The 26,632-nt window shown below is 40.0% G+C and overlaps 3 protein-coding genes across 3 annotated transcripts in view; 2 read left to right on the top strand and 1 right to left on the bottom strand.

Annotated features, from left to right (window-relative positions):
- Window positions 1-485: 485 nt before the first annotated feature.
- Window positions 486-6,930, top strand: LOC117303244 (splicing factor YJU2-like). Its single transcript, XM_033787393.1, has 8 exons — window positions 486-601; window positions 1,584-1,635; window positions 2,062-2,162; window positions 2,725-2,869; window positions 3,637-3,792; window positions 4,538-4,698; window positions 5,578-5,704; window positions 5,981-6,930. Exons 2-8 carry the CDS (start codon window positions 1,612-1,614, stop codon window positions 6,476-6,478), a joined length of 1,212 nt encoding a protein of 403 aa, XP_033643284.1. The 5' UTR covers window positions 486-601; window positions 1,584-1,611; the 3' UTR covers window positions 6,479-6,930.
- A 217-nt stretch (window positions 6,931-7,147) lies between these two features.
- LOC117303245 (proteasome subunit beta type-7-like) lies at window positions 7,148-10,644 on the bottom strand. The gene is made up of 7 exons (XM_033787394.1): window positions 10,555-10,644; window positions 9,882-9,963; window positions 9,511-9,608; window positions 9,219-9,359; window positions 8,653-8,827; window positions 8,132-8,283; window positions 7,148-7,930 (listed from the first exon to the last, which is right to left on the bottom strand). Exons 1-7 carry the CDS (start codon window positions 10,614-10,616, stop codon window positions 7,819-7,821), a joined length of 822 nt encoding a protein of 273 aa, XP_033643285.1. The 5' UTR covers window positions 10,617-10,644; the 3' UTR covers window positions 7,148-7,818.
- A 91-nt stretch (window positions 10,645-10,735) lies between these two features.
- The window catches only part of LOC117303371 (collagen alpha-1(I) chain-like), a 62,526-nt gene continuing 46,629 nt past the window's right edge, over window positions 10,736-26,632 (top strand). Inside the window, exon 1 of the mRNA XM_033787545.1 lies at window positions 10,736-10,808. Coding sequence (XP_033643436.1) covers window positions 10,804-10,808 — 5 coding nt within the window. The 5' untranslated portion in view covers window positions 10,736-10,803. The remainder of the gene's footprint in view (window positions 10,809-26,632) is intronic.

The following is a 26,632-nucleotide window of genomic DNA, read 5'->3' as shown; positions in this document are numbered from 1 at the left end:
ATTCTGTATACTACTTTACAACGTGCTAATTATTTTCGGCTTAGAGGGGGGAAACTTTTCTGCCTATATAAGTAGCTTTCTAACATTGGGCTGGAGAAGTATGGTTAGTGGTCAATAACCCATCTACTTGATTTGCGCTTCCCCCGGATTATACCATGGTTGTTGTTAGGGAAAGAACACGACCAGAAAAGTATCTGTAAAATTGATGAACACGGGTCCATCGAATAATTCGTCTCGCTGTTTTAGAGCTTACTTATTCCTGAAATTATTTCTGAAATGGCTATAAAACTTTATGGGCCAGGAGAACCAACTTTAATTAAAAGAAAAACAAACAAAAATAGGAGTGTACAATCAATGCACGAGTGATCTTTAAATGGTTGACGACTACCACGTGCACAATGAGCGCCCGCATTCAAACGGCGCGAGCATTAGGAATAATTTAAACAGCGCCCTCATGAGGCCCTCATAGTTTTTCGGATCCGGAGTGTGTTGACGTACTGTACTTCGTTCATAAACGTATTGCATGTACATGTATATAGCCAAGAATCGTTGTGCATACACACATGCTGAAGAAAAACCGGAGAGAGAATCTAGACAAAATGTAAGTTATACCTTTCATTTGTGCTCATTAAACCATTGGATAATCTTCCGCACGTCGCCACCAATTTTTCCAAACCATTATTCCCTGTAAACATTATGTGTTCATTTAATGACACTGCAGCAGCAGCAGTGCTGGTGTTACTGTTCACTGCCGGCGTCTACTTCTGAGTTTTCTGAGACTCTTGTGTACTGTACTGTACTGTGTTTGAACTTTGAGTCTTGCTCTTTACGGTGTGAGTGACAGGGTGTCAGGTGTAGTCAGGTAGTGTCAGTCAGTAAAGTTACAGATTGGTGTTGCACTTGCAGATTGTGGTTTCCATCCATTTCCCCCATTTCGTGTCCTGCACAATATAATCTTGGTTCCTGCAGCGAATGGCAATGAATGCATTTGAGTTTGACTTACCATGCTTTATAACATACCATGATACAACTGAAAACTCATTTCTACTATCCTGTTGTGTGACCAAAAATGTTGTTTTGTTAACTCATAAAGTAAGAAGAAAGAAGTATTTAAAGGATGGGATTGGTTGGTTGGGAAATCAAAAACATGACGAGGCAGTGGATATTTTGCCGGCACTGACTTTCGTTTTATTAACCATGACTACCTCCATGGTTTTATTTACAAAGGAAAGCTTCAACGGCACTGAACTACTGAACATTTGTAGTGACTTTTAACTTCATGTAACATGTACATGTACCTCTACATCTGATTGAGCCCAATTGTTCACAGGTTTGTTATTTTATGTAGATGTTGGGATACACTGAGATATACAAAGCGACATACATGTATAAAGCCCAATACCCTGCCATAACCATGCACATTTATACAATGGCGTAGTTCTGTGGCTTAATTAATTAAACCACAACCACTAATGTATTGAGAGTGGTTGTGGCTTCGCAACCATGCACATTTACAAGTATTAATATGAGGTCAGAAGGGAAATTTTCATATACATAAAATCCATTTTTGATTCTTATTACAGAGCAGAGAATTAAACAGAGTAAGACAAGATGTCCGAGAGAAAAGTTCTTAATGTAAGTATTTAATGTCATCATTTTCCTTCCAAGATGCTCCTTTCTTATAATACAAATATCGTCAAAAATATTTGGAATTTTTTCAGGTGGAGATGCTTCTTTCTGTTTTCCTTGACCATGAAGGCCGAGTTGTAGTCGGTCGCGCGATGGTCGGGCGTCGGAAATATTGACGCGCGATCATAAAAAGACACAGTTTTTAGGCCTCAGTCTTAGGATTGCGCGCAAGATTCCCATCGCACGACCGACTATAAATCGGCCTTAAGGGAGAAAATAGCACCAACTTAGGTCAACTCAAGGAGCACCAAGGCCAAATTGTGAACATTATTTTCTGTCCAAGTTCTGGCTGTGATGTGACTTAAGGGCATCTCTGCCAACTCAGAATTAGGATGTTTAGTTATTAATTTGCGTTTATTTTACTTCCCACAGAAATACTACCCCCCGGATTTTGATCCGGCGAAGATCCCCAAACTTCGTCTACAGAGAGAGAGGCAGTATACTGTCCGCATCATGGCACCTTTTAATATGAGGTATACATTTTGTTATGAGTGATACATTCCCAACTTGACCATGGGAAACCTTGACATGAAGATGCACTTGTGAGTGCAGTACCCACACTAATTGTTATGTCAACATCGTATTAGCGTGAACAGGCATGATATTCTTCATACTTTAGTCTGATTTCCTAGTTTGTTTGCCTTTGCAAAAATCTGAAAAACTGTGATTAAATATCCTGAGAAGTCTGTTAAAGCATATACCATGTAAGTAGGTACTCAATGAAGGAATCCTACTTTGTTCCCAAGGACCAACCCGTAGCCTGTGAAAAAGACATTGTGGATTTGTTTGTTGGCAGGGGTGGGGGATGAGAGTGAACAAGCAGGGATGGGGGATGAGAGTGAACAAGCAGGGGTGGGGGATGAGAGTGCACAAAGCTCTAGTACCTTGTGTTGTTTTTATTCGATTTGTTTTCATTAAACCACCGGTTCTTTTCAGGACCAAAACTACTCAAAGAGATTTACACATGGTGTCACCGCAAACCTCACCTGTTTACTAAGTCTGAGTGATTTTGATTGGTTTTTTTTTTCCCCCAAGATGTGAAACCTGTGGAGATTACATCTACCAGGGTAAGAAGTTTAACGCAAAGACAGAGAATGTCCAGGATGAGAAGTACCTCGGCCTACGAATCTATCGCTTCTACATCAAGTGCCCAAAGTGCATTTCAGAAATCAGCTTTAAGGTTAGTTTACATCTCTGAACCTCTTCCTGTTGGTCTACATTTCCCTGCATATTGACACCGATCAACTCGCTCACTCAGTCGTCCCAAGCTGTCTCGTTGTCGCTTGTTTGAGTTGGGCTCGCCTTGGTTCAACTGCCTTGGGTTTAATAATAATAATATTACTAATACTGAAAGTAGTCCTAGTGGGGTTGGAGTGCTTGGCATAATTCTGTAATCACTGGGGAAATATCTGGATGAAATAGGAATAACTGTGAGGATAGATCTGTTGCAGAAGGCGGCGCTTTTGGAAATGGGGGGGGATCATGCGAAAGACCCTTGAGATCTTAAGCTTTACGCCTCTCTTAAGATTTATGCATGAGGTACGTCACAATGCTATCCCAAAACGAGGCCATGGGCGCAGCCACTGCAAGTGGTGGCGACGTGTGCCCATAGCATCATTTTGGGTGAGAATGATGACGTCATGCATAAATATTAAGAGAGGCGTAAGGGACGTAGCCTGACTTGAGGAGTTATCAACACTTTTGCAAACTGTGATAAGATGAAATTATTATTATTATATTATTATTCAACTTTTATATTATAGCGCCTCTCCAAAGGATCAAAGCCATTTACAAAAAATATGTACTCTAAAAGCACTAAAAAAAACTTAAAAAAAACCCAATAATAATACGAGACATTTATATGCCGAACACTTATCATAAAACAATGAAAAGAAACAAGTTAAGCGATTGTTACTATTATTTTGAGTAATATTTGTTTTTGTGTAGACTGATCCTGAGAATGAAGACTATGCCTTAGAGCACGGAGCCACCAGACTGTTTGAAGCCGCTAAGATGTTTCGGAAAGCTACGGAGAAAGAGAAGCTAGATCGAGAAGAGGAGGAAGCCAACAATCCAATGAAGGTCTTGGAAAATAGAACAAAGGTAGAGTGAGTTAATAATAAAAATAATAATAATAATAATAATAATAATAATAAAGAACACTTAGTAAAGTGCCGGTATCCGCCTAAAAAAGTGCTCATGGCGCTTGAGGAGAGGAAAACAAATTAGGACTGAGGATTGTGTGAGTAATCCCAGGTGAGATTTTAAGTTTGCCTTGAATGTTGTGATGGATGGAGATGATTTGACAGTCAGTTGGAGTTGGTTCCACACCCGGGCTGGTGCTACAGACAAAGACCTGTTGCCCTAACGAGTAGAAGTTCTGGGCTGATGAAGCATTATGAGCTCATTACAAAGCAGTTGTTCTGAGGATGTAATGGAACCCAGTGAACGTCAAACCTGAGCAGTTACGTTGGTAAAATAGTTTCGTTCTTCCCAAGTCTAAAACTGAAACTTCCTTCTTTGTCTTTTCTCCATTGGGTTCTTGGCTTGTGTAGTGATTAAGTTTTCTCTCAGAGAAAAGCAATCAGATCAAATATATGAAATGTTAAACAAATTAAAGGAAATGCAAATGAAGCAGTCGTGGAATTTCACCGAAGCCATACCTAAGTTGCAAAGGATTGATGCTCACATGGAATTCCAGGCATATGTTAAGTGTAATTCACAAGTACAGGGAGATGTTTTTGCTTGTGCAAGTTATTGCACATTTGTATTCAAAGAGTTTCCATTAATGCACACCCTAGTGTGGATCCGTTCTGAGTGCGTTTATGTTTCCTTGTGTTTTATTCAGGATTCCAAGCATGAAATGGAGATACTGGAAAACCTGGAGGAGCTAAAGGAGATTAACACGAGGAAAGTTGATATCGATTACGCCGAGATCCTACGTAGAAAGGCGGAGGCTTTGGAGGAAGGGCTGAGGAGGCAGGAGGTTGAAGATGAGGCAGAAATTCAGTAAGTCAAGAAAGAGCCAGATGATTCTTAAAGACACTGGACATCTTTGGTAATTGTCAAAGACCAGTATTCTCACTTGGTGTATCCCAACATACATACGCATAAAATAAAAAACCTCAATTTGGGCTCAATTGGTCGTCAAATTTGCAAGACAAATAATGACAGAAAAAATATTCTTGTTGCATTACTCTTTGTGCTTATAAATGCATAATAAAAGGCTTCAGTTTGAAGTATTTTATTATTTTTTAGTGAGAAACCACCTTTTTATAGAAAGCGCGTTTCTCACAATGTTTTATACTGTCAACAGCTCACCAAGTAAGTTTTTATGCTATCAACTATTTTGAGTTATTACCAATAGTGTCCAGTGCCTTGAAGATCAATCATCAAGTTTTCAACCCTAACTCATTTGGTGTTCTGACTGGCTCAATTCCATAAAGACTGTATAAAGCGAGAAAACTTGCTAAGCACAGAAAAATAGTTACCAGCCAAAATTTCATAAGGTTGGTATTGATCCAACTGATGCTTCACTTATTTTTTGCTTAGCAAAGAACTTTTCTTAGCAGTATATCTGAAATTGGGCCCTGATCCCTAAAATCAGTAATGGATCCCTAAAATCAGTAATGGATCAGGGGATGAGGAGCCTTGTGTCTTCCCTCCTGCTTATTTATGTGACCTTTCAGTGCAAAGCAGTCTAGTGCACCTGACTCAAGCTCTAATGTTTCTGATCAGCAGAGTTGTGAGTTCGAGTTCTGGTCCTGACACTTGTGTCCTTGAGCAAGACGCCATTGTTGCTTCGTCGAAAGGATGAGACGTAAATCCAATATGTGTGGGATAGTAAGACGACTGACTTCCTTGTATTATTTTTTCTTCTGTCAACAGACGGATATTTGGCAAGCCAGATGGAGGTGTGATGAAAAGACTTGAAGACGACCCAGAAGATGATGATGAAACGGCGACGCCTCCAACGCCACATGCTTTCAAAAGACCTACAGACATCCTCACAAATGTAAGTTTGGCTCTTTGTTTGTTAGATCTTGTCTACAACATGAACTTGTTTGACATATTATTCACAAATCAGAAAATAGAATTAGCTGTTGCAAACAGCTTAACAACTGAAAGGAAAAAATGCAAAGAAATAGTTAATGGCCTGACGTCTTGACCCTAGCAGAGTCTTTCTCGAGAAAGACTATGCTAGAAAGACTCTGCTAGGGTCGAAATGTCAAGCCATTAACTTATTTTTGCATTTTTTACAAATCCAAATTTGCTTTGTTTTCAATCACAGGATGGTGAACCACAACCTAAGAAAGCCAAATCATCGGAATCAAAATCAGCAAAGATCAGTTCCCGATCAGCTCTAGCAGGACTTGTGAAGCTGAAGAATCCTGTTGCCAAGCCGACAAATACAATGACTGAAACTCCTTCGGCCAGTCCAAGCCTCGAATCAAACCAAATAAAGACATTAAAGAATGATTCCACTGGTGGACCTTCAATAGATAAGGAACCCACTGCACCCTCTAGTGAACCAGTGGGTACCAACCAAGCTGGAACGTCTCAGAGAAACGAACATGAAGGTGAAAGTTCAGAAATAACGGACAGTGAACACCAAGATGCTGATGGCAAAGCGTCTGAAGACCTTATCTTGAGTAGCATCCAAGAGGGACTAGGAAGGAGGCAGAATGCTGCGGGAAATAGAGGAGTACTTCCTAAAGCTAAGTCTGTTGCACTCAGTCTTCTTGGAGGTTATGCTGATAGTGATGAAAGTGATGAGACTAGTGACTAAAACTGTGGTTGGTGTCCATCATAATAGAATTTGTATTTAAAAAATGTTTTATTATAATATGGCGACGGTTGCGTCAGTGCAAACAAGCTATTTTGAGAGAACATTTTTTGGGGGGATAATTTTAATCTTGCATGTTAGTACCATTTTTGACGAGATACAACTTTTTTGCACTGACGTGACAATACATTGATTTTGTTTTTACCCCAAACCCATTGTCTACCCATTATTCACTCCTAACCAACGCTGCAAGCGACTACTGTCTGTATCGCTCACCCTATTTGAGTCGCTAAATATGATAAATGTAAATTGATGTAAACTTGCTTTGTCTACATTAGGCACTGTATAACCTCACTCTAGTGAAATCCAATGCCGAGATGGTCAACCCGGCGCCCAAACTGTTGGATGTTGACAAAGCAGAATCAGTTCACTACTAGAGTCCTCAGTCCAACAGTTGGATTTGGATGGGTATGACATAATGGTAGGACTAATCAAATCATTTTGAGATGTCATTGACAAAAAATCTCTTGAATCATAGGCAACTTTTGGGGATAAATGCATGTTAGAACTCCCATAAAACCATACCCTTATCCAGGTCTTCAGTAATTGTGAGAAAGGGCACTTCTTTTTACATTAAATATTAGTGATAAACAACACATTAACACTCGCAAGTTCTTTTTTCTTTGAGTATATTTTATTGAATTCTTGTTTTACAAACTCAAAATGTTCCCCCTTGTAAGCCACCAATAATCTATAAAACAAAATGTTCTTGTGATGATCAACTGTTATTTGTTAATGTTACTAAGCAACTAGGCTCGCAGCCAGAAGAAATATAAGTGCAAACTTACCAAGTGAAATTTTAAGACCTTTCTTATTGAACAATTTATTGATCATAACCAATTTCCTGAAGCTGTTCACAAGAAAGTGAATTCTTTGTGCTATGCACTCAGACAGAAAAAAATTGTCTTGGAACAAAACAGTATTTAATTTATAATCAAGACAATTGTGTATTGCATATTTGCATTGCTCACTTGTTGGTGATGCCTGCTAGCATAATTAGCACACCTTTGGCCTAGCCCTATATAGGACTCTTCCTCTGTGCCTAGCAGCCAGGGCTAACCTTTGACCTTGTTAATGGTTACTGTGTGACATTATAGGCACCTCTGAAACAACAGCAATTAGATACATCTCTAGGTTTTACTGTGCGATGACGGCCGTTACCTCAAGTGAAACCAAATTGAGGCAATAAAATTAACTGGAAAACCTTAACAAGAAAAACAAAATCCATATTTAATCTAATCTAAATGTGTTTAAACGCCGCTACGGAATGCAAAATAATCCGATCATGACACTTCCATCGCCTCTACTTTGGTGTCGACTACATCGAATATCAAGGGTGTTACTGTCTTGGTTAGGACACCAGTTGTTCCACGCTTGTAGCGGTAGTCCCCTTGCCTGAAAGCAAAATTAGAAAGAAGATATTAAACATTATGTTATTGTCTGCATTGTCTGTACGATATAATTGCAACTTGATAATTTTGCAAGAGTTGAGAAAATGCACACTCTTTAGTCAGTTGTGATTTGAATTTGTTTGGAAAATATTTTGTTCGTTCTCTTTAAATGATGCTGCTTGATAAAATATAAAAGCGCCCTCACCTGACTCCCTTAATGTTGGCTACGTCGTAAGGCCGCAGATAATCCACTTTGCCCTTTCTGATGACACACAGGTCGATGTTGGTACCAGAGCCGAGATCATTGAAGATACCAGCAGCTATGGCATCACGTACCAACGTCTTAGCCTCCTCTTCCTGCAGAATTATCAGAGTGTTAAACTTATTTAGAGATTATCATTGCATGGTGTTACCGCAAACCTTACTATATTGTTATTTCAACCATGCAAAGTTTCAAATCCTACTTTAACTTGCATACTCTTGTTAAAACCAAGATGAGATAGGGATGTTCACAGTCCTACTACTGGAGTAATTACTCTATCTGATTTGAATGAAGGTGTACTTGGTAATGTTGGCAAAACCACAGGGCTCAATTTCATGGCTCAGTACTCTGTGCTTGCGATCACCATTCTCCGCTTACAGATCAAGCGCCATGATTCTGCACCAACTGGGTACACGAAGAATGCCTGTACGTGGAGTAAGCACAAACAAACATCCAAAACTTACCTCCATATCGGGTTTATATCTGTCTTCGAACATTGCCATGGCTGCCAGAGAGCCAGATCCCATCGTAGCAAAGGGGAGTTTATTGGAGGAGCCATGAGGGTAGATGTTGTAAAGATGGGGGCCATTGACATCCACACCACCCAAGACTAAAGCAGCTCCAATATGACCCTGGTATCTGAGGTGAAATCAAATCAAATGAAAAATGAAGTAAAATCAGGGCAAAAGAATAATTGCTTAACAATTAAGCAAATAACAATTAACAATTAAGCAAATAAAAGCAGAATACCACTTACAGATAGTGCATGTGACATGGTATTTGGCTGGTCACCTTGTTCTGGTAGGTACATTTTTTTTTAAGCAGCTCTATAAAACCGGGCTCAGGTACACTTCGCTGTACAAAGGGAAGTGCCAGCATGTATACAGAGTGGAGTGTTTTAGAGGTTATGGAAAGTCCCTACCAAATGACACTTTAGAGTCTAGCGTCAATTAAAACTTAGCCAAATGCAGGGCGTATAATTGAGGGAAGGTTTGGTTGAAAAATAAAACTCTACATGTAGGGCTAGTACCTGAACAGCTTCTGTTTGAGCATGCGATTGGCCGTAATGACGCGTGCCTCCCGACTCGTTGATAGACTATGAAGCTCTAGATTAGATGAGATGACCTGGGTCGTGACCTCGGTGTCTGCTGCTGTACCAGCTCCGCAACAACTAAAGAATCCAAGCAAGAAATATCCCTTCAAAACTCGTACTGAACCCAATTTTACTGACCAATCAATGCAAACGGTTCATTATTATTAATTTTTAGTCATGAGTGGCTGCAAAAGTATTTATAGCTGATTTTCCCATTTTGAAAACTCACTAGATATTTGGAGCCAAGTAGTGAATCTTTGAACAGTTCTTGTCGGCAACGATTGTGTCTTCAGTAGCTCTTGTGTCAGCACCGAGAATAACTCCATCCTGGTAAACAGAAAAATCAATGAATCAAAGAGAACTAGTTGTTTTCTTGTTGTTTTGGGTTTTTTTTTTGGGGGGGGGGGGCAGGCCTTGAACTTTTTTCTTGAAAGGGCACATCAATTGGGATTCCAGCTGGACTTAAGAGGAAGATTTAATTTTGTATCGGAACATTGCAAAGGGCTCCATAGCAAAAGGACAGGGCACCAAGGCCTGTGATGGGAGAGGGGGGGGGGGGTTATTACTATAAATAGTCTACATTAAGATTATTCTTTGTACCTTAAAGATGAGACCAGCAATCGTGGTTCCAGTCTTCACCCCCTTGGGTAGTTTCATTCCACTTCTTTCAAGTAAGGCATTTCTGCGAGAGAAAAGAAAATAAGTTGAGATTTCTCGGGTAGTTGTTCATTCTGACTGTACTGGCCTAGTAGAAGAAGACATGGTTAGTTAGTGTTACAACAGTTACCTCAAACTGACCTTCATTTCATATATTTGTTGACATGATGATAGAAAATTCAACATCCAATCCATCCATCGGTTTAATTTATTTTAATTTATTACTAATACCATTAACAAATCTTTTTAAAAACTGGTTTTGTAAAAGTCGCATGGAAATTTGTCCATAAAATTATACTATGAGACCACACCTTGTTTACAGTTTGAGGAAACTAAATAGTAGATACAGTTGTTGGGGCGCTGTACGGAGGCCTACTCAGTAGAAAAAGGTGTTTTGCCTTGCTTGTTGGAATTGGATGAAATGAAAAATGAAAAACTCCAATCAATTCCAAAGGAAAGCGCAGACTAGACTAGACTGCAAACCAAAGGCCCACAGCAAAATTTTATTAACGAAATTAAATTTACCCAAACCCAAAATAGACTTGCAAATCGTAACTATATTACACACCACACACCATCAACTCAACTCAACTCAAAACACAAAATAGTAACAAACCTTCTGCTGTTTTCAAAAACAAATCCGCCTTGGTGATCTTCAGACAACAGTGGAGCCGCCATGCTGAATTTGCAAAAATTGTGTTAAGTTAGCTACCAGTTCAACAGAGGGCGCTATAACGAATCAACAAATTTTGACAGGAATTTTACTCTGTCAACTGAGGGCGCTTTAGAAGGCGACCAGAAAGTTCAACGAATGCACGTGTTTCAAAAATCCAGTGACAGCTAAAAGACATTTCAATGCAACGCAATGTGGTGAGTCTCCATGGTTATTTGTTTCCACAGAATGTGTGTCTTTGTGAAGTTACTGTATGCTGTATCTAACTTACTGTCCATGTAATTTCTTCGTTCGCACATAATTATTATTCAAGAACAAAATTATTAATTACCAAATTGGCCAACTCCAATTCAACTACCCCTACAAAAATACAACATCAACAAGTCAACTTGGGTACAAATGAAGTGACTGACTCGTCGGCTGAATGTACACTGGTTTTCAGAATTTGGAACGCTACCACAAGGCCTGGAATTACACAGTCATGGCCTTTGGCCCACTTAAAAGTTTCCAAGTGGAAGTGCCCTTTGCAAAAAGAAAATGTCCTTGCATTCCTTGCATTGCCCTCTCGAAGATCTATGGCCGACAGTGTTCTGGTTTTTAAATGAACAAAAACACACGTACATAACAATAACATAGCTCAATGGCGCGCGGTACACCATGGAGGAAGGAAATGGGAATACCAAACTTTGGTTTGAATTTCTAAGGCAAGGCATTTTTTTCAATTTTGTTTCCATTTTGTGAAAGGTCGCCTCATCGGTAGTCAAGGACACCACCAGTGCAGTTGTAATGCTATGTCTGGAACCGTGGTACAACCGCTTTTTTAAAAGGTTATTTTCAAGCAAACAAAATTATCTGTTCAAAAAAATGCAGGGGCCATTGAAAATAGTATTAGCGCCCTCAATTGATATAAAATTACTTTCGAACTATGTTGATTAGAAATAGATTTGCCCCAAGGTTACATACTGCCAATAGTTTCATCATGGTTTCACATAGCTCCGTAACTGTATCAACAATCTATTTATAACACATGAAGCGCTATTATAAATGTTATCTTCAAGTACGCGCTAATCCTCCAATCAGATTTGCAGAACGGAGTGGTGATTAAAACCTATATTGCCTGGCTAATATCACTACCTGCGTCTTGTGTGTTCTATGGTCACGTGCCAAGTTTGCTTGAAGATAAATACGTTATCACACGCGCGCCGGGGAAATACGGAAAATATACCTGTGATGTTTGTTAATGTTAGTAAATAGCTATTCATGGTCACTCGTATAATAATAAACACCAAAAACAAAGATATTGACAAAAGAGGGACACTGTCAGCATAGGGGGGTAGGGCTGGATAGTTAGTTGGTAGAGCGCCGGCACTCCGGAGTTCGTTGGTTCACATCACACTCTAGTCAATTCTTTATTCAACCCCCAAGTAGTATAATAAACTGTACATTTTGTTTCAGTGGAATACGGGGCCAAATTTCATAAAGCTGCTTAGCAGGATAATTTTGTGCTTTACCAGTCAGTATTAAATTGGGCCCAGATGGTTTCCCAATATGAAATCCCACTTCACAGTTTTGTAGGGCTCCCTCACTTGGTGTCATATTTCAGCTGCTGTTCCTAATAAACTATTTTAATTGATTTCATCAGTGGCTACTTGAAACCCTAATTATTACCACCTACAGTAGACATCATGGGATGTGTAACTTTATAATTGGAACAATATGGAGGTTTTCTTTACTGGGGGTACATTTTGGTACATTTCGAAACAGTGAAATTGTGTTCCGGCATGCTTTTGTGTTAACAAAAAAACACAGTGTTTGTATATAATATATTTTTATTTTTTATATATTTATTTTATTTTATATTTTTTTATCCCGTGGACAATGGTTTGTTGTCACATTTCCCCAATCATACATTAAATCATTATAACATTAGGTGAGAAAAGTGAAAACAAGTCACAACGTTTACAAGGAATTTACAGTTTTATAATTAGTCTTGACAAAGTACCGAGAAGAAACTCCATTAAATGGTAGAAATTGTGTTTGTATATAATCATGTAGAGGCCTATGATTAACATTCCTACCATGCCGCTAAGTTTGTTTTTAGGAAAGCGAACTTTAAGTTGGCAAAGTGGTCCTTGTGCAAAGCTGGAGTGGTAAGCCCTGCGTTACCCATGAGAATTGCCAACAGCTGTAGAATAAATCCATTGAAATTGAAGAAAAAAAATGTATTCCCATTTCGACCATTGTTACTTATTGTAATACTGTTTGCGTGTTATGTGTTGAGTTTTTTTGTGCTGTGTGAGTACACTTCTGGCGAAGCAATTACAGTTTTGCATCAGGGGGGTTAGCTCGTGCGTGGTATATTGTTGAATTAAATTTGATTATAAAATAAATAGTTATTTAGATCGGTGTTCTCAAAGTATGTTTTTTGTTTTTGGACGTTATGAAGGTTCGACCACTCTGTTCTTTTCATGGAAGAGTTTGCAACTATTGGTTTCTTTGTGGTTAGAAGATCAAAATAGGTGGTGACCCTCTCTCAAACTGATAATCAGTATTCACGTAATTCTTATATTATGTGATACTGGGGACGTGACAAACGTTGGACAATGTGATGGGCGTTTTCGAGACTACGGTTTGAATTTTGGCTCTGGCTTTGGGCTCCATCGGTTAATGTGAAAATGTGTGCTTTCGGTATGGGCCTCCAAACAGGTGGAAGGAGTTTTAGCCGTAGCCCAAGCCCTTAGCCAGGGTTTCGAAAAGGGCGTATTAACTCCGAGGGGATTTTTGTCCCCATGTGTGTCTGTATGTCCCCCTTCCTGTGGCCGAATGAAGTTTATTCAAAAGAGGGCGCCATCAGACGAAGTTTCCGCACAAATTCGCCGTTTGAGGGGACATAATCTCATTTTGCCACTGACACGGCGTTGTTCAATGTTACTCTGGCGGTTACCAGCCAGCCATGTCCTGCTGCACCACCATTTTGTTTTGCAAAAGAGCCATTTCTTGATTTGTTGAAATAAATGGTGCAGTCTTGGTATATTGTCATTATTTTAAAAAATAGGTTGATGTTTTAGTCACTGACTATTTGGAATAAATTTAAGCCGCTAGTGGCACTAATCGTCTGGAGAATTATGACCGTCTGTACAGCCAACTGGGAGAGAAAGCAAAGGGCATGAATTATGAGTGTGTCAACGTAGCGAACTGTACTATGAGTTCTTTTGAGGTCAGTTTCAGTTGGGAGTCAAATTATTCCCATGTACAGTGACAAATAAACGGAGTATGGGTCAGTTAAATATTAAGGATTTGAAACTTTGCATGGTGGAAGTATTATTGGTTGAGGTTTGCGGTAGCACCATGTGTAAATCTCTTTTGAGTAGTGCTGAAAAAACGGTGGTTGACAACGCGACGTTTCGATCAGTATGTTTTGATCGCCTTCAGGTCAGGTCAAGTATTGTTCCTACAGATGTATCATTTGCTAAGGACCACAAAACGCAATGTCATTATTTTCCATGAAGTAATGAAGCTTAAAGGTGTTCTACAGGAATTGATAAAAATAGACGTGGGCAGTGTTCAAGTTTCATTTGATCAACCATGAAATAGCAAACCTGTGAAAACTTAATCCGTTGTGTGGTGGGTCGGGAGGAAATACTGAAAAACATGCGCAGTTGAAGCACGTAACAGTAGCCATAGGTTATTGCCCTGTTTTGTTGTAACAACCAAATTCAGCTGTTGTGGGTTTTAACATTTGTTGTAAGGTTTTCGATGCAGTTTTCTTGAATATGGCCTCCCTTCAGACGAAACTATTTCAGTTACATACATTACAGCTTGTTGTCAGTTCAATCGTGAAATCACGGACTCGTGAATTTCAAAACAACCGCAGAAATTAGGCATCCACTGCGTTTCGCACCTTCTATAAACCTGAAATCGCAAGGAAGTCACGTAGGTAAGCGGCCACAATTACCCACGGTGACATTTCGCGGTCGTACGTGCTTGGTTTGTTCATAAGATTGTTTAAAAAAAATACTTGACACTATTTGTAATTTTCAAAGACCAGTCTTCTCACTTGGTGTATCTCAACATAATTATGCAGAAAATAACAAACCTGTGAAAAATTGAACTCAGTTATAATAATGAAAGAAAAAAAACCACTTGTAACACTAAGTTGTGTGCTTTCAGATGCTTGATTCCGAGACCTCAAAATCTAATTCTGATATCTCGAAATCAAATTCGTGGAAAATTACTTTTCTCGAAAACTACATTACTTCACAGGGAGCCGTTTCTCACAATGTTTTATACCATCAACAGCTCCCCATTACTCGTTAACAATTGAGGTTTTTTCTGCTAATAATTGTTTTGAGTAATTACCATTAGTGTCCACTGCCTTTAACCTGCTGCAGCCGATTCCACGAAACGCCGAATCTCAGGTTACTAGGACCATGCTAGGACGAGTAGCTCGTCCCGTAACTTAGGATCAGTGCGTCCTTTAACGAACGTCTATGGATACGGAACTTAACTGGTCCTTTAAGTCCTAAAAGATGTTATAATCAACGGCAGGTGTATCTTCCTCGAAAGCGACCCAAAAAACCAATGATAGTTCCCATAGTCCCTATTATGCTGAGATGTGGTTTAATGATTAGATTGGATTAGATGTTGGGTCAGGGATCCTGATTCGGATCAATATATGACCCGGATGTTTTTAGACTGTAATGATATTAAACTTCAATTTAAACTGAGACGGGACTCCAAACACAGTTCAGCAATTACTGCAACTGCTTGAAAATCAACAACGTGGATTATAGCACAACATTATGGTATTACCACTGTACGTGGGATAAAATAAAAAGCCCAGCGCCGCAATGTAACAACTTTGCGACCTTGTGAGCGTGACCTCGCTGGCTCAAACAGTTGGGTTTTTTGACGAGTTTTGTTGCTCCCAGCATTGTAACCCAATGATATAATTTGTTACCTCAAAGCCAGGTCGACATCCCAACGGCACACCTTTAAATAATATGCTAAAAGTAGGTTGGGTTGAGACACGTTGCAGCTGAGTCATTGACCTTTGACCTGTGCATGCGATCTCTTATAATCATGTTGTTACACAGGAGACAGTAGTTCACGTTGGGAGCCAAATGAAAACCGCCTTTATTCTATCGTAGTTTGACATCCTGAACACTCCCTGGTCAGAATTGACCTGGATTCTGATTCCTGTGTGGACTGACCCATTCATGGGTCAGCATCCCAGAATCTGTGTCAACTGACTCATAAATAAGTAACTGATCAAGAAATGGGTCAAACTGACTCAGATATGTGTCAAACTGACGCAGATTTGGGTTAAACGGGTCAGATTGACCCATGTATAGGTTTCCTGATGTATTAGATCTCCTGATGGAACCCGGAATCTGGATAACCCAGGAGTTTTTAGATTGTGTAATATAATGCCTACCTTTAGTGTACGCATCAATCGCCGGCTACAACGACCCCAACATTTGAAACTTGTTGAATATCAGAAGTAAAAGACATCCATGACTAAATGTAACAATGATATGTTTTTACAGCTTGAACAGAACAGCCGATAAAATCTTGGAATAACAAATTTGGGTAACAAGACTCGAGGGATATGTTTTTATTCACCGTGCCGCTAGATAGAACTGCAGGCAGGCCGGGGATACATACCGTCGCAAACCCACCCTGGCTTTGATGTCGAGTTGAGATGTCGACAGACATTGCTCAGCGTACGTCGTCGATACTTCAAACCGCATTGCTACAATTTTGTTCTTCTTTTTCTCTGCAATACAGAATTTGTATTAAAAATACTTAATAATGTTTACATACATGGCGGCTGTTTCATTTGAAATAGTCCACCAGGGATGCATTGGACATACGGAGTTCAATTTATTTATTTTGATTGGCTGAAATAGAAAACCTACTTTTAGATGTCCTACTTGTTACATTATCTTCTGTAATTTCAAAATATAGTAAGTGAATATTTGTTTTGTACTAGATTACGTATCCATTTGGCTATTTTCTGTCACGCTGCTATATAGTTATTGTCCACCGTTGCTGCCTTTGGTACGGTGCACTTTGCAACGCGTTTCAAAAGTTGAGTCTCCGAAATCAGTATAACAAATTAATGTTGTCAAAGTTGTGTGCTTTCATATGCTTGATTTCGAGTTGAGGTCATGAAATCAAATTCGTCGAAAATTACTTCTTTCTCGAAAACTACGTTACTTCAGAGGGAGCTTTTTCTCACAATGTTCTATACTGTCAACAGCTCTCCATTGCTTATAATCAAGAAAGGTTGTATGATAATAATTATTTTGAGTAATTACCAATTGTGTCCACTGTCTTTAAGGATCAATACTTCATGTTTGATTTATCCAATTCAGTGTTTATGCCATAAAAACACGTCTTGTTAACGCGGACTTTTTGCAATTCATTCCCTTGGCCTTATGAGAAAATAGAATTAACTGTTGCAAATTGATTACCAACCAACATGACATATGATATACCATAAAGCTGTACATGTAAGTGCAAGAAATGGTTAACGGCCTGACGTTTCGACTTTAGCAGAGTCTTTCTCGAAGGCTACCAATCATCTAAAGTGGATTCAGCAAACGAAAACACAAAAACAAGGAAAAATTTGATATTTTCCCGCTGCCCTTCTCAAAATCGCTGTGATGCCAAGGTAATTCTGGGCACAAAATCATAGCAACTTTTTTGTTTGCTTTCACTGAATGCCGAGGCTGGACTCTGTTTGCAGCGGAATACGAGGTTGGACCATGGAGAAAGGTTGGACTTGCCGTAGTGTGGACAGTGAACTCTGGTTGACAGTCACCAATTAAGAGATATAACAACGATGAGTGTCGGCTGACAAACCAGAACAAGGACTAAATTGGGAACCTTTTGAAAACGCTCTATCCGAATTGGCAGGCCTCGAAATACCCCCACAGCAATTGCCGTGGTGCCCTGTGCTTTTGCTGTGGTGCTTGCCCGTCCAAAGTTCCAATACAAAAATAGCACAGTGCCCCTTACCAGAGGAAAAATGATGTGCGACCTGGAATGGCTTTATATGTCGTATTTACTTGGTTGTTTGTATTACCCAATGTCAGTGAAAAGAGGCACAATGTCTTGTATTATGTTTGTTTTGTTGATTATATTCTCGCGATCTAATAATATTTGCCTAGATCATGGATGTAGAACTACCTCCATGCCTTCAAGCCGGCTGACCGGATTGCTGCTATGACATATTAATTCGGAGTTTTAACCCCCGGGTAAAGCCACGCTATTAAACATTTCCGCTGTACCCGTTGGGTAATAGAGAATGATGATGACGCAAAGTGTCCGTCGTCGCTTCTGATTGGTTGATTGTGTCTGCCGCTTGCTTGTTGTGTGAGACACTCGCTCTTGATGACCTTTGACCCCCACGTCGCGACTGCTGACTTCGCTGGTGACGGGACGCTACAGGAAGGGAGAGGAGTACGAGAAGAAGAAAAAAAAAGGGAAAGTTAAAAAAGAGGAAAAAACACCGACTGCTGTGCCATGTGTCTGCAACGTGTGGCCCGAGCGCAGGACTGACTTGAGGTGGTGGAGAATGCCCTCTTGCATCGCAGCAGCTTGTCCCGTCTGCTTCAAAAAAGAGACAACTCTTTAGTAACAACTCAGCGAGTATTTTCATACTCCGAAGCGCACACCTCTTCGGAGTAACTCACAAGTTAGTTACCTTCACCTATTGTCATCGGGCGATAAAGGGTTGCGAGATGGGTAAAAAGCTCGCCAGACTCAGTCAGGAAGAACCCAACTGAGAGGCAACTGTTTCTAAATTCACAACACTCACTCCACAGCCACGTTGACCACCGTGCAGAAAGGGGACCTTCAATTTGAGTTCCTCTACTGTGCCGTTTAGTTGTAGGTGACTGCTCTTACTACACGGAGTGCGTGACAACGTAGCCGTGTGTCCATCCACCATAGAGCTTGTGTCCCACCTCGTTTTTTACTTGGTCTCCCCCTAAATGAATTGCATAACATGGAATTATGATGATTCGCAGTGGAGGTTGAGTCTGGTGCCGTATGCTCGCTTCAACTACAAGGGAGGAATTTAATCGAAGCTGCCGCCAGAACTGGAGAACGGGATTTTATGGAAGTTGGCGCCTAAAAATTGCCCCTGACTCGATGAAAACTCCACGTACAGGACATATTTTTAAATAATAAAAACACCGAAAGAACGTCCGAGAAGAGGTATATCTCCCGTGAAGGCAAAAAATAGTATGCGGGGGAGCTTTGGACAGGATGAGATCAGTGACTACGGGAGGACGTTGGTAAAGTGTACACCTTTTCCTGTTCATTATCTCACACGTGTAGATTGTGTTTTTGTTAGTTTGTGAGTGGCGTGTGTTTTGGTTTTATTCTGTCCTCCATTGGTTGATGTGGTTGTTTGTGGTTGATAAGTTCAGAGAGTTGTCAGCGGGTTAATTTACGAGTTACTGTCACATCGTTAAACCTGGCCCTTGAGCTAGACTTTCTATGTCTACCCCATGGTCTATCAATTCATTGCATGTTTGGAGTTCTCGTTTTGAAACTTACCAAAAAGGAAAACTTGACTATCTATCCTTTTTATCTTATATTGTTTCTAGTGTAGTGATCTTCCTTCTGTCCTTCCTCTATGTTCATAGTGAGTGATATTGTTTAGAAATAACACAGTTTGGATTGGTGCAAAGTTAGACCACAAATCATAATTAACGGGTATAAATAATTATATTTGTTAACTGTGCACAATATGTAATACAAATTACAAGGATGCATTTGTCAAGTGCGAGGACTAGTCTTGATGTGCCAAGGGATTTACCCCATTATCAAGTGTTAAAACACTATTGTCTGGAGTCATTGACACTAATTAAGGGTTTCCTTCAGCCCAACTCCCATACAGTCACCCTACCAGCTATTTTTAGTCACCGTAATACAACATAATGTAATTACTTTGGGTTTTTTCCTCTTCGTTGTTCTTCTAAAGTGCAGGCATGTGGCATGGGCTTTCGTGGGGAAATTTAGGCTCGCATCAGCAAAAATTGCTGGAAATAAAGCCCCTGGGAGCGGCTTGCGACTCGGCTGTACACAGAGTCGACTTTGTCGTGTGCCGGTAGGGTAGACAGTCCATGTTGTGCAGTGCGATTTACTGCATCATGACATCTACCCCTCGTAAAACACCATTGTGGGGGCTTGCTTTTACTGGTCCTGGTTTTCTGTTGACGTGGTCCATCTAGAGTCATAAAAAAAAGTACGTACAGGCCTACTGGCGAAAAGCTTCCTTGACTTCTGTTCTCCTGGAGATCTTTGAGACTCTGAGGCGCATGTCATCGGACTTGCTGAGACCTGGCCCCTGGGCGACATAGAAGCAAGCTGTGCTTGGCTGGATAACACGTAACATTCTTCCCCTATCGGAGTTCGCTCCCGTTTGGGTCCACACCAGAGTCCACGCCGAAAAAAAGACAAATAAGACAGCAGTGAAACTTGTACGTTTTCAGATTAACTGAACTGACAGGCAACATTGGTGGTTTCAGTTTGCGCCAATAAACACTAATTATGGTGATGTCGATGGGCTAAATGGCTGGTCTCGATTGGTAAATTCGTCTGAGATTATAACAGGGATAATAAGGGGAATGGGTGCTAGGACCAGCGTCCTTATATAAGGTCACAGTAACAGCTGGTAGTCTGGTACCAGACACCGGTATACAGTCCTATCAATACACAGGTGTTACGTTCAGTGCTGCTTTAATCTCTTTAATGAGGTATTTCATTATGGCCTAAGGGGAAAGTCCAATTACTGTCTTCAGTCTCGTGTAGATAGTTCGGTGCTCAATTTCAAGGCACTGCTTGCCTACCATAATTTTGTTGTGATTAGCTCTCCATGCTCTGACTATTTGTGCTGAAGCAGCTCCAATTCATGAAGCTCTCAAAATTGCTGAGCACTAATAAATGATGCTTAGCGAGAACATAACCAGCTAAATTGCTGAGTGAACGAGAGCTGATGCAGAGAACAATAAACTGATTTTGTCGAGCAAAAATGTGGGAAAGAAGCAGCAGCAATTTGAACATGTGACCTGTTTCAAGTTTCACAATGACACGAGATTCAACTTTTGCATTTGATGGAAATTATGCACCAGTTGTGAAGATATTTTCATTAATGCATACGTTTTGAGGTCATTGTGATTTTGTAAAAATAAAACAAACTTCAGTCTCACTTTAACGAGAACCTTTTCTTCTCTCTAGAGAGTGAAAAACTGATAGACCTATTAAAAGTGCATTACATCCTGCTCAGTTCTGAATGAGACCTCGTGTTGTATCGTTGAGTTCACTTGTCTACGAGCATGGTGGCTAGGTGCCAGCAACCCCCCCGACCTTGTCCCCTTAAATATTGTGCAATCCCTTGCATCTTGTAAATCATAATCATAAACAGTGAAAATGACCTGTGGTGTCTATAGAAATTGATACTGTTGACACTTCGGTCTGGGCTTTCTCGTTGGTTTCATCACATTGGTTAAGGTTTGGGGTTGTATGAAAATTGTTGGGCGATGATGATACGTGAAGTATGTCGGGTGTCGCGTACTTCGAGTGGGCTGAACTCAGCGTGAATGCAAAACTTTGATGGTATCTCTGTTTTCTTCCTCCATGGTCTCATTGTATTAACACGGTGGGAAAACTGGATGCGGAAATCATATATCGTAGGGGATTCAGGTCTAGTTTGTTTTATGAAGACCTATCTGAAGAAGAGAATTATTTGAAAGAGAAATTTAAAAAATATAATGCAGATGTGAGGGAAATGCGCCATTTGGAGTATTGAAAAAAGAGCATTAAATTTGTGTTGCTGTTGTGTAACCGTTGTTGTTGTTGATGTTCTGGTTTTTTTTTTTTTGATTATGTTGCTGTTGCTGTTGCTGCTGCTGGTGGTGTTGTTGTTGTTGGTGGTGGTGGTGTTGGGCTGGGATTTGTTTGTTTAATTTTTGGGGAGTTTTGTTAGTTTCTTGTATTTTTGTGGGTCTTTTTTGTGGGGCGTTGAGGGGCATATTGGTACTAAAGGACTTATTTCTAATAAAGGTACTCAAAACAGTGAAGTATTATAACCATATATGGGCCTAGACCTGTCCACCAATACCGGAGGGGCATTTTGTGGGCCTAACATTTTAAAACAGTAGCAAAAAACCTTGGAGATCAGTAGAATGGTTTTAAGATCATCATAAAGACCTTGGGACCATCGGACCATGCTGCAGATGGTATAAGGATATCGGTATATGTATGTTACATAGTATGCGATAATCGAATAATTCTTTGACGACTTGAGGCAGCCGCAGCAGTAAATCATAATTATCTTGTCCCAACTCCACGCGGCTTGTTCGGACACGTGTTCATATTTTGCAGGTCTGTAAAAAGTTGGCGCGATCTTCCCGCGTATTTGGCTATGTTTTCTTTATGGCCGCGAATTCGAGCATGTATCAGTTATTTGAGAAGTGTTTGTACAAGACCTTTTCATATTTACTGATGGACAATTACAGTTTGATTTTATGATCAATAATAATACCCAAACTTGGAGTTTTGAAGCATAAAATGAGTATAAGATATACCTTCAGTTTCGGAATGCCTAGCTGGTTTGACTGTATCCGGTCCAGGCAGGCTCGAGCCTTGGCCAAGCAATGTCATTATTCCATTGACATTGTAATTAATGGTTTTGAGAATCACATAATGTAAATCTCTCAGACACATTGTCTTCAAATTCATTTTTCAAGTGTGTGCATTGAATTGATATGTTTATTTGCTAAACTCTTCAACCATAGATCAATGCTTCAACTATATTTCGAATGCTCTTGTTGTGTTTTGATTTGACGTACCGGACAAGGGCCAAAAGTTAACACAGGGGTGCCACACGGGTGTAGATTGAGGCGGTTATTAGGGTCAGCGGCTTTCTAGTTTCCACGTTTACTTTGTTTTGACTGATTGAGCTTTGTTTACCTTTGCGGAATACATGTGTTTGTCATCGGGTTCGATTCAAACCGGCTTCTGGTTCTAAAACCATTTTGCAAGTACCCCCCCCCCCCGTTTGTTGTTTCTTCAGAGGCCCCGAGGTGTCCTCTGATTGCCCGTAATATCCCCCCTCAAGATTCTGGTCTGGAATTCTGTCTTTGTATCGGTCTCGGTATCTGATTCTACTTGCATCAGCATGGTTCCATTGTGTGCTTTTAGCGCTTGTGCTAGCTACGAAGTTCAGCCTGGCAATTTTATTGGCTAACATTTTTTAATTTACTCTGAACATTTTGCAAACTTTCAGAACACAGTAGTGCCGCTTTAATGGAAATTAAGGCACACATTGTCTTGTTCCTTCTCAGACATAAAGGGATGTAACTTTTGAGCTGATTGACTGATTCCTTCTATGGGAATACTAGTACAACAGATAGACAATATACAACGTTGTGTGTGTTGGTCTTTTCTCTCTGAAGAATACGAGTAAAGTTATGAATGTGGTAGCAACATCAAGACAACAAGCCAGCTTGCTCACGATGAACCGTTTTCCCCCAATGACTCAACTTCATTCAAGTTTACATTATTGAAAGGTCCATCACATATTGTAGTGATTTTATTTGAACTGAAACCACAGTGCAAAGATCGGCTGGTATAAAAGCAGCGCCCCATGGGGTTCGCCCTCCATGTAACCTTCAGTGAATGCATGCTGAAGTCAACCCCAGGGCGCGGAGTGCTATAATAGTCGTAGGCTCTTCTCATAGTTTACGTCTCGGTTTCAACTTGTGAGGGAAAAATTCCTGTGGGACTCGAGAAGATTATGTTATTATATAAACCACAAAAACCATATTAAACTTGGTTCGTATTTCTCCGTTTGTTTCTTTATGCGGTCGTGGATGCAACTTGGTTGTGCACTTGTTAGACTGGAAGTGGAATAACAAGGAGCTAAGGTACTTCTAATGATAATGACGGATATAATTAGATCCAATGATAGCTCTTCATTGACACCAATGAGTGGACTTTTGGGGCTTGTGGTGTCATAATGCAAGTAGTCTAAGGGGGTGTGAGCGATTGTGTGTAGGTTCATATCGGGCTGTGAACAAAATAAGCAGCAGTAATTGGTGACTGTAATGTGATTTTATTTTCACTTTGAAAACTCTCAGTATTTCGGAGTTATTTATTTGTAGTCACCGTCCTGATATATGTTGTATGAGCATTTAATAATGATGCACATCTTGCGTCATGGTTTACCGTAGAGCTACATTTTATAAAGACAAACTGTGGCCGTAAGGTCAAAACGTGGGCGTTAAGCCAATGTTTTTGTTTGAGAGAGAATGGCTGTTGAAAGTTTGGTGTTTATATCTCCTTGTTAGAGTCTACCGAATTCCCTTGACATAAAAATCATCTAAACAAACAAACAATCAAACAAACAAACAAACAAACAAACGAACGAACGAACGAACAAACAAACAAACAACTTCATCTTAGAAAGGTGTCCTATGTCGTGTGATATCCCCACACTCGAGCCTGCTGCCTTTAAGCTGTGTACATCTGGTGAGCAATCTAATTGTAATGCTATAAAGAATATAGGTTATGTGTTTAGGGAATCTGTGATCGACGGAATGGGTAGACCTCCTCAGAGAGCTATGCATGTGCATACCATATTGAAGCAAAGAATGATGACGCTGCAAACGAACGCTGAGGTCTATTGTATTCCGTTAACTCTAACGCCTGCCTGGTTTACAACCCACGATTGGAAAGTTGGCCTACTAGAAGAGCTCCAGCAGCTCTATGCTCAAAATGAGGAAAATATTGCCTGATACCCACCATTTGCTTTGGTCAGAACAATTCGTCTGATAAAGTTGAGCGAATTTGGACACTTTTGAAGGATGCTATGCAGAATGTCGTTTTAAAACACATTACACGTGATATACGCGCCCATTACAGCGCCCAATGGGCAAGTGCGATATTAAAACAAAATGGCTACGTAATACGTCATCATGCGAGTCTGATTATGCTTTATACGGGGTTCATGTTTATGACTTCAGTCTCTAGCAGGGGGCTAATTTTGTTTCCCCCAAACGACATTGCAATGATTTGGTAAAAGAGCAGGCCAATTTCATAATGACGTTATTTTGACGAAAAGAGCAAATTTTGACGGAAAGGAAAACAAAATATTGCAATGTCGTTTGGGGAAAATAATTCGCAGCCGGGGGGTGGGGGTATTATGTGATGTAGTGGGGTTCATTCATAAAGAGGCCAATACAAATATTTGCATGATGATAAACAAATTATACCCAGATATATTTGTGTGACATTGTTACAAACTGTGGCCATCTGTTTTTATTTGCATTTATGGCTTTCCATAGTTCTCCAACCTCGGTTGGCAAAAACTCGGGGCGTTGCAATAAAAAGGTTTATAAAAATGTACCGAAAATGGGGTACAGCAACCACGTGCAACGGAAACGGGTCCCTGTATGTCCCAACTTGATTTCTTCATTGCAAATACAGGGTCAGGAATATAGTGTGGATGCATACGTTTTCGCAGGTTCTTTTACAAAGGTTTACATGTTAAAACTAAAGAATTCAGAAGACGAAATAGCGTTGATCAAATCAAACACAAATGACCCGACACGAAAACACATCATGCCATAAGAGATGATGCACAGGAAGCATGCTAAACACGTAAACCTTTATTACCCAAGGTTCTCATCGTACGTCTAAACACTCTGAGATGTAATAGTTTAGTTACAAACAATGCCATTTTTCATAAAACACACACGTGTCCTTGGCGGGAACAGTTTTGGGTATCAAGTTTTGTGTAAACCAAGAGGGCAACTGACATAGTTCCATGACACACGTTACTGTCATTCAAAAGTTGCAAGGGTTGCAGAAAAAAAACCGTTGATCTTTAATTATCTTGCTGAAGTGTCTGTTGTAGAAGTCACTTCTCTGCAGCACGCCATAGCGTGGACGCGCCAAAACGAAATTGTGTCGTCTGCGAATCGTTTACTGAAAGTTTTACGTGGTTTAAGTGCCGGGAAGGAGGGGGGCTAATTGTAGCATACAGACGTGGGCCGGGGTTGTAAATCACGGGTGATATACGGGACATGCAGGGCCCATTCCCCCGCTGTTTTTTTCCACTTCCATATTTGATTTGATTGTCTGCTATAAAGGGGTCATGTGTACAGGGCTGTGAACTGAAACATTCGATTTCAGGAGTCCATCATTAATTGTGTAGGGTAAGGGGCTCCCAGTATTTGTGCAAGAAACATTACTTCAGGTTTGAAATGATTTCAATTAACATCGAGTAAATAATAAAAGATAAATCCAAAGTGAAGGATAACATTCAGCATTCATGGAGTCATAATACGATGAGGGCTCCGAGGTTATATGTAGGATTTCAATTCAGCGGGGAATTTTCCTGAAAAGGGGGACAATATGGTAATGTTTGTCAAAAGAGGTTGCCAAGAAATGGGACTTTGAAATATTAATATATTTTTAAAAGAAAAAATATCAACAATGATGACGACAACAAACTTAACAACAACAACACCAAGGTCACTTGTTCACTTTGTTTCTCCTGAAGACGAGCAGAGTATACTGTTCGAAACGTCGAGACCAAACCGGCTCTTTTCAGAGCCACCACTCCTTCAACATAGTTTTTACTTATGGTTGTACTATTAATATTAATATTTATAGTTGCCCTTGTTCACTTTGGTATGAAGACATATCATCCTCATAGTTTACCAGGTTAACGAGTCAGCAACAATAAATTGATTTGAATTGACTAAAGAATATGTAACAAATATTTAACAAATCCCTCGAAAAATTAAAAGAGGATTGATACTAAGGGAATTGTTACGTAAGAAATATCTTTATGACCAGGATTACTTTTCATGCGCGGAAGACGCACAAATTGTTGAATGTGCGCGTTGTTCTTTTGGTGTGAAGGAGATTCCCCCTGACGACTTTAACGCTTGACATGTAGTCTATTACACAGGGAACCTGACTGTAGTTTTAT

The sequence above is a fragment of the Asterias rubens genome, chromosome 19, assembly GCF_902459465.1.
Source record: "Asterias rubens chromosome 19, eAstRub1.3, whole genome shotgun sequence".
Taxonomy (NCBI): Eukaryota; Metazoa; Echinodermata; class Asteroidea; order Forcipulatida; family Asteriidae; genus Asterias; species Asterias rubens.
Note: the sequence above shows the minus strand (reverse complement) of the source record. Positions and strands in the feature narration are given on the sequence as shown.